We start from the raw sequence: 8,800 nt of genomic DNA on the forward strand, positions 1-8,800 counted from the left end.
TAAACGTGCACTCCTTCATCTAGACGTGCACTCCCTCATCTAAACGTGCACTCCCTCATCTAAACGTGCACTCCTTCATCTAAACGTGCACTCCTTCATCTAGACGTGCACTCCTTCATCTAGACGTGCACTCCCTTATCTAAACGTGCACTCCCTCATCTAAACGTGCACTCCCTCATCTAAACGTGCACTCCTTCATCTAAACGTGCACTCCTTCATCTAAACGTGCACTTCCTCATCTGAACGTGCACTCCCTCATCTAAACGTGCACTCCTTCATCTAAACGTGCACTCCCTCATCTAAACGTGCACTCTTTCATCTAGACGTGCACTCCCTCATCTAAACGTGCACTCCCTCATCTAAACGTGCACTCTTTCATCTAGACGTGCACTCCCTCATCTAAACGTGCACTCCCTCATCTAGACGTGCACTCCTTCATCTAAACGTGCACTCCCTCATCGAGACGTGCACTCCCTCATCTAAACGTGCACTCCTTCATCTAAACGTGCACTCTTTCATCTAGACGTGCACTCCCTCATCTAGACGTGCACTCTTTCATCTAGACGTGCACTCCCTCATCTAAACGTGCACTCCTTCATCTAAACGTGCACTTGGTTTGATTTTAGTTTTTTCACAGGCACTTTAACTGAAGTGTCTGTTGTGTGTCTGTTGTGTAGTTGGGATGTGATGAGCTTCAGGGATCCGTCATAGTGTTACTGTGTTGTTAGGCTGTGTATCTGGAGCGCCTTCATAGTGTTGTTATTGTGTATCTGTTGTATAGTTGTGTAGTTGGGTTGTGTGTCTGTTGTGTATCTGTAGCTCTGTCGTTGTGTTATTATTTTGTATCTGTTGTATAGTTGTGTAGTTGGGTTGTGTGTCTGTTGTGTATCTGTAGCTCTGTCGTAGATTGATGATGTTTTTTTTCTCCTTCAGCTCAGAAACTTTGTGTTGTTTTTCTTCGTTCAGATTCTCCGTCTGGATGTTTGTCCTCTAAATAATCTTCATCAGTCAGACTTTAACGTGTCCTCCTGAACTAAATAATCTGGATTTATCTTCATACATCAGTCAGAGATTAATGTTTTCAGGAAACACAAAGTTCAGAACAACCGACTCGAGGAGCTGAAACTAAAACCAGCAGAAACTCACTGAAGCTGAGTCTTTAAACGAACAGGAGTTTATCTCACTTCTGTTTAAGGAACTATAATGTAGAATTTAACACACTTCTGTTCCTTTTGTGTTGTTATTGTGCTGTTATTGTGTGTCTGTTGGTTTCTGCTGGTTAATGGACGTCTGAACCGACTTTCCAAACACCTCCGGACCAGAAGATAAGAGCTGAGGGTTTGTTATGTTTGGAAAGACGGATGAAGAAAAAAATCCTGCAAAAAAAAAAAAATTGGCAGCAAAAACCACATAAATAAAAGCAGGGAGCTGTGAAGATCCCAGCAAATATCACTGAAATAATGTGTGATGTAAAAACACCAATAAATGCAGTAAAACACCGATTTTATCAAAGTTATTTACAGATTTGAGTTTTTTCAAAACCTGTTGGACCACAAATAACCAATAAGGAGCTGGAATCATCAGTTTATTCATGTACTAAGTTGTCTTAATCTAGTTTTCTGAGCTTCATGACCTCTTAACTTCTCCTGAGTGATTCCAGTTGACTACAGCTGCTGACTCCTCTGATCCAGTTTAAACAGAACCATTAGATCCACTCATTAGACTCAAACTCTACAGAGGGAAAGTCTGAGGAGCTCAGCAAAGATCTGAAGAAGAAGATCATTGACTTGAACTCAAACGTTGCCCAAGTTGAGGCAAAAATTGCCCAAAAATGTCCACATTGACTCTAGAACAGCCTAAACTGATTGAAAAGATGTCTATATGGACATAAATTCCCTCAACAATGATCCAAAGTGACCAAAAACACGTCTGAAATGATCAAAAACGCCCAGATTGATGCAAAAACTGTTAAAGTCGACTAAAAATGAGTCAACATTGTACACAGAACTTTTCCAAGGTGGCTGAAAACATTTCAATTATGATTCGAAACCTGCGGGAACTGATGCTAAAATTCACCAAATTATCTCAAATAAATGCTCAAATTGATTCAAAAATAGTCCAAGGTGGTTGGAAATATGTCTACAAATATTTAAAAGTTGCCTGAGATGATGCACAAATTGACCAAAACTGTTAAAATTGGCTCAAAAATGGTCCAAACTGACTGCAGAGAGGTCTACAATAACTCATAAATTCCCTCAACAATTGTCCAAATTGACTAACATATGTATACAATGTATAAAGACTTGCCCAAATTGACAAAAAAAATAGTCAAAGTTGCCCCAGAATTTGTCCAAATGTAAGCAAAACTGTTCCAAAGTGACTGAAAACATACAGAAAGACTCAAAAACTGCCCAAATTGATGCTAAAATTGTACAGATTGACTCCAGAATAGTCCAAGGAGGCTGGAAACGTGTCTGAAATGGCTCAGGTCAGAAAGTCACCTGGACCTGTTTGAAAGCAGTCATAAAAGCAAGTAAAGAAATGGTTCCATCAGGCTGGAATGAAGGTTCTGGAATGAAGGTTCTAGAATGAAGGTTCTAGACTGGTCTCCCCAAAGTCCTGACTTAGACCCATCAAGAACCTGAAGAACCAGGTCAGAAAGACAACACATGTAGTTGAAATGAACCAATTCTGGTTCCGTTCCACTACATTTGTGGTCTTTCTGAGTCAGACTTGAGTCAGTTAAACTGATATTATGATGATACCGCCACCTCCATGCCTGATGGTAGGTAGAGAGTCCAGAGGAGTCAAAGATAAACCAGAAGACTGAAACCAGAAGAATGAACTGAGGAGGAAACGGACACATTTAACCAAACATTAACATTTGTGTTTCCTGCATGGAGGTGGCGGTATTATAATGGAGGAGAACCTAAAAAAACAGTTGAATGTTTCAGATTCTCCTTGAGTCTCATTAAACTTCCTGTTTTGGTTTAAACTATGTCTAAAGTGACTCGGTTCTCGGGGGACAACATCTGGATCTCGTCCCTTGGAGGTGACATCATAGCGGTCTGACCTCTGACCCTGAATCGGCCAATTAGCAGCCTGTTGCCGGGCGGATCTCCGTCCACCTGTCGCCTCCCGTCAAGAACAAACTGAACATTTGAGATTGTGTTCCTGTGTGAATGAAGGCGCTCCTGCAGGTCTGGGTTTTTCTGTCGGAGCAGTTTTAGCTCCTCTGGTGGATCCGTGGATCTCCGAGGCGACCATCAATCTAACAGACTCTATTATTGCTTCTCCTCTAAGTGCTTTGATTCTCGGCCCACCCAGGAGATCTTTCCTCCCCCTCACCTCAGCCTCTCTCCAGTTTCTAAACTTTTCCACAGTTCACAGAGCTGGAAATCAAGTTTAATGCAGCTTGTTGAGCAGTTCCCTCTTTAGATGAAAAATACACGTTAGAAAACATCCAGCAGGAGGAAATACAGACCCAGACCCAGACCCAGGACCAGGACCAGGACCAGGACCAGGACCAGGACCAGGACCAGGACCTGACCCAGGACCAGGACCAGGACCAGGACCAGACCCAGGACCAGGACCAGGACCAGGACCAGGACCAGGACCAGGACCAGACCCAGACCCAGACCCAGACCCAGACCCAGACCCAGGACCAGACCCAGACCCAGACCCAGACCCAGGACCAGGACCAGGACCAGGACCAGGACCAGGACCAGAAAGATTTTACTGTTCCACAAACACAGGATGAAATCAGGAACAACTCTCTGAACAACAGACACACAACCTGTAAAGAAACAGTCTGATAATAAATAAAACACAAAGAATCCTGTGAACACCATGTTTATCAAAAAGAAACTGTTTTTAAAATGTAAACTATAAATTAATACTGACGTAAAACACTTCTAAACTGTTTTTGAACACTTTACTTTCTGCAGATTTTTTAAACATTAAAATCATTCATTTAATGACTGTTAGAAAAACCGTTTTTTGTACGTTACAAAGTTTCATCATTTACTTTTTTATGGCTCCCAGATTTCATATTTCTTTCAGTTTTTACATGCCTACACTTTTTCTTGTTAAATTACAGATAATATCTAGTTTTTTCATTTTTAATTCACATGATTGTAAATTATAAAATAAAATAAAAACAGGTGCAAACTGTGAATAACGTCCACATCAAAAATCTGCCTTTATTGAATCCCAGCCTTCAGTTTCCTTCTATATATATTGTTATTTTTATAATTCCCTCCCTGTAGTGTTCTGCAGGTCTCCTCTGAGGTTCTGCTGATAAATCAGATGAAGCTTGTTTAGACGCTCCGTGACTCCGGAAGCTCAGAGGTTAGAGGTCGACCCTCCAGAGACCCGATCTGATGCCTGCAGAGGACAGCACACTCCAGAAGAAACACCTTCACAAGAAACATCTCCAGAGTTCTGCTCCATCAGAGGTTCTGGTGGAGGTTCCTGAGTGGAACACTGATCCAGGACTGTAGAAGGATCTGTCCTTCAGATTCCAGCCTTACCCAGACCTCTGAGGTTCTCTGAGGTTCTCTGAGGTTCTCTGAGGTTCTCTGAAGAATCGTTTCCATCTGAGACCTGAAACCTCCAGAATCCTGTTTCTTCTTACGTGTTGAACGTTCTGAGCTCTAAGAGAAGAACCTGTCAGGGTTGGAACGTTCCCTCTGATCCAGAAAATAACAACTGACTGATTTAAAGAGCTGCTGGCAGAATAAACGCTGTCAGGCTTTAGATTTAAAGTCAGAATAAATAAATTCAGGCTGAAGAAACGTCATTAAAGCAGGTTCTTAATGTTCCTTCTTAAGTTTAAACTCGTTCTCAGAATTTAATCAAATCTTTTTATGCAAATCCTCTGAATAACTAGAAAATACTTCATTTTACAAGTAATTAACTTCAGTTTATGCTTCTAATCAATAAAAACACATGATTGGAGGAGAAAAGTTGATTCTTTAGTGGTTGGATCATTTATTAGAAGAAAGTGAAAGAATGAAAGCAAACATCATTTATTCTGTTAAACTGCCTCTAATTGATCTTTTTAATGAATGATTTGGTGAATTTCTGACACACTGACAAAGTGAATGTCATAAAACAAACTAACAGCTTCACTTCCAATTTAACTTCTGCTTTTATGAAGTCAGATGAACAGAAAACAAGTTTGAACCAAACAATGAAGAAATCTGAATTAATCTAAAGGAAAAGTCCACGACTATTTAAACTGAGTTCAAACAGCAGCTAAAAGAATAAATCAAACCAACGACAGACATTTAATGTTAAATGTTCAGTGAAACAAAAGAAGGTGAACTGAACTCAAAATGTTTTACTTTTAATTTGAAGGCAGAATATTAAAAACATCTCACATGTTAACGGTTATTAAAAGCTGAAATATATGAATTTAGGATTTATAGTGAAAAATATGACTTTATAAGATCCAAATGGAAACAATTTTATGTCCATAAATGATTTAAATATGAGCAGAATTATTTAAATTGAGTGAAAATGAGCTGAATCCAGTAATGACCCAGAATCTGTAAAATCACTTCAGATTTGTTCACAATGATGAGAAAATGTTTAAAATGCTGAAAAAAAGTTTTTTCTCTGATTTTGTTGATTTATTTGGTGGTAACTTTGCTATTTTCAGGTTTTTCTGCTGATTCTGAGCTTTGATCAGATGTTTGATCGTTTCTGTGATGATTTCTTAAAAATCTTTTTAGGATTTTATTTCATTTCCTGCGTGTTTGTAATTTTTATTCGTTTCACAGCTTTTTTTCTCGGTGATTCTGAAACTTTTCTCGCTCTTTCTGCAGCTTTCTGTCTTTCCTCCAGGCTCCTCTCCGGTTCTCCGGTTCTCCGGTGTCTCCTCCCAGCAGCAGGTTCCGCCTCTTTCGTTCCGCAGATAAAACTCCGCTGTCTGTGCGCTTTTCCCGCACAGGCGCGTCCCGGAGCTGCACCATGTCCACCGGATCTCTCAGCGACGTGGACGACGAGCTGCTGGACGGAATCCTGAAGTTCTCCTCCGGGAAGGACTCCACGGAGAGCACCGGGGAGAGCTCCAACTGCGAGGGCTCCGGAGCCGGCGAGGAGCGCGGCGACGCTCCGGGGAAACGGCGCAAAGCGGCGACCCGCAAATCCGCTCCGAAGGGCGCGGCGCAGCAGGAGGGCAAACAGGTGCAGAGGAACGCGGCCAACGCGCGGGAGCGAGCCCGGATGCGCGTGCTGTCCAAAGCCTTCTCCCGCCTGAAGACGTCCCTGCCCTGGGTGCCTCCGGACACCAAGCTGTCCAAGCTGGACACGCTGCGCCTCGCGTCCTCCTACATCGCTCATCTGCGCCAGATTCTGGCCAACGACAAATACGAGAACGGATTTATTCACCCGGTCAACCTGGTGAGGCCCGGGCGGGGATAGAGCGGTTCTTAAAGAGGGTCAAAATCCAGAGAAAAGAGGAGCCGTTAAAATGTTTCTTAAATGTGTGGAGCTGAAGAGGATCAGTTCAGAGTTTTAATGCGTAAAAAGGAAACAACAAGTTCAGTTGAAATGATTCCGCTGCTCTGAGGTCAGAATAGAAATCATTTACGGTCAGATTTTCATCATCTTCAGAAACAGGAGAAACTCTGAGCAGCTTCACTTCCGTTTGGAGCGTTTTTAGCACAAAGCAGGAAACAAAAAGCTGTTTAAAAACTTTAACACATGTCAGAGAATTATTCTTTATGAAGCTGATTTAATATTTACATTACAGAAAGTAAGAGAACAGCTTTGGAGCTCCGCAGATAAAAGTCCGTTTAATTTGCTGCAAAGTCATCAGGAGGTTTCTGATTCCAGCAGGAGAAACACTTTTAGTTCATTTATTGATCTGTGGATTCATTCATTTAATTATTGATCCTGTAGATTTATTAATTTAATTATTGATCTGTGGATTCATTCATTTAATTATTGATCCTGTAGATTTATTAATTTAATTATTGATCTGTGGATTCATTCATTTCTTTTTTCTTTACCCTCCCATTACTACTAATAATTAATGTTTCCTGATCCCTGACAGGAAACATTTTCTCTGCACCGTGACAGTGTAACCCTGAGTGTCTGTAGTTTATTTATTGATCTGTGGATTCATTTAATTATTGATCATGTGGATTTATGTAATTATTGATCCTGTAGATTAATTAATTTAATAATCACTTATTGATCGTGTGCATTAATTTAATAATCACTTATTGATCGTGTGCATTAATTAATTATCACTTATTGATCGTGTGCATTAATTAATTATCACTTATTGATCGTGTGCATTAATTAATTATCACTTATTGATCGTGTGCATTAATTAATTATCACTTATTGATCGTGTGCATTAATTAATTATCACTTATTGATCGTGTGCATTAATTAATTATCACTTATTGATCGTGTGCATTAATTTAATAATCACTTATTGATCGTGTGCATTAATTAATTATCACTTATTGATCGTGTGCATTAATTAATTATCACTTATTGATCGTGTGCATTAATTAATTATCACTTATTGATCGTGTGCATTAATTCTGACCTCTCTGTGTTTCTCTGCAGACGTGGCCCTTCATGGTTGCTGGTAAACCAGAGACGGATCTGAAGGAGATGCTGAACTCCACGCGGCTCTGTGGAACCACCGCGTCCTGATGGAACCTTTAGAACGCCTTAAAACGGAACCTTTAGAACCCTGTCCAGAGGAACATTTAGAACTTCTTAAACGGAACCTTTCTCTGTGCAGAACCCTGAAGAACCGTCTTCTGAGTGGAACCACCGCAGCTGAAGGACTTAACTTAATGAATCTTTGCTGGTCCAAAGATGATCTCATTTGTACAGTTTTTTTTCTATGATGAACTTCTGTGTATAAAATGTATTTGTTCAGAGCTGACTGCTGCTTCTTCATTGATCAACAGTTCTGATATGAAGGCGTTCGTTAAAACACATTAATTCACTTTAAACAGAAGAATTAACTTCATCTCGCTGCTCATTAAAGCAGAAAACATTCATTTAAGTTTATTTAAACAAACTGTTCCACAATAAAAGCAAAAATCTTTCAAAATAAATCACACTTTCTGCTTCAGATGATCTAAAAACAAACTTTATTTTAATGTTTGACAGAATAAATCTGCATTAAATTAATACTGTTTTCATTTAAACTGAAGTTTCTGCATAATTTGGTTTAAAACTAAATTCATTGACTTAATCAGTAAATTAACTTGAGAACTTTACATTTTTTCAGCTTGTCTTCAGGATTTCAGGACATTTTCAGACGATCGAACTAAAAAAAACAGAATTCAAGAATTAAATGAGGCAAATAAAATATGAAAAAACAGGAAAAATTTGAAAATTATTTAAAATATTGAATCAAAATAAAACTGGAATTTGACAGTAAATCATTTTTACTGACATTAAACTGAATTTTAATGTAAACATTATTGACAGTTTTGCTTTGTTTATTGTCATTAAAATTACAGCAACATTAATATTACATTATTTATGATTTTACCATCTACAGAAACATTATCTGCAATTTAACAAAGCAAGAAAAATCTGTAAAAAAAAACTATGTATAAAATCATTAGAATATAACAAATTATTCTATATTTATATTAGAATATAAATAGATTCAAATATTTTAAACATAATTTTCTTTCAAAAACAAAAAAATTTGTCAAATATCAGCAAAAAGAAAAAAACTTGTGAATTTAAATTCATTAAAAACAAAAAATAGATTTTTGATAAAATGCAGTAAAAGCATGAATTAAATGTT

At 38.8% G+C, this 8,800-nt stretch overlaps 1 protein-coding gene across 1 annotated transcript; it reads left to right on the top strand.

Annotated features, from left to right (window-relative positions):
• The first annotated feature begins 5,612 nt into the window (after nucleotides 1–5,612).
• tcf21 (transcription factor 21) lies at nucleotides 5,613–7,911 on the top strand. Its single transcript, XM_022221190.2, has 2 exons — nucleotides 5,613–6,408; nucleotides 7,591–7,911. Exons 1-2 carry the CDS (start codon nucleotides 5,977–5,979, stop codon nucleotides 7,678–7,680), a joined length of 522 nt encoding a protein of 173 aa, XP_022076882.1. The 5' UTR covers nucleotides 5,613–5,976; the 3' UTR covers nucleotides 7,681–7,911.
• Nucleotides 7,912–8,800: the final 889 nt, after the last annotated feature.

Source organism: Acanthochromis polyacanthus, chromosome 16 (assembly GCF_021347895.1).
Source record: "Acanthochromis polyacanthus isolate Apoly-LR-REF ecotype Palm Island chromosome 16, KAUST_Apoly_ChrSc, whole genome shotgun sequence".
NCBI classification, from domain to species: domain Eukaryota; kingdom Metazoa; phylum Chordata; class Actinopteri; family Pomacentridae; genus Acanthochromis; species Acanthochromis polyacanthus.

Excerpts from the sequence above, each read along its gene's own strand:
- tcf21 (XM_022221190.2), top strand. The coding sequence starts at position 5,977 with ATGTCCACCGGATCTCTCAGCGACGTGGACGACGAGCTGCTGGACGGA. Across the intron at positions 6,409-7,590 it reads TTATTCACCCGGTCAACCTG|ACGTGGCCCTTCATGGTTGC; the intron begins GTGAGGCCCGGG and ends GTTTCTCTGCAG.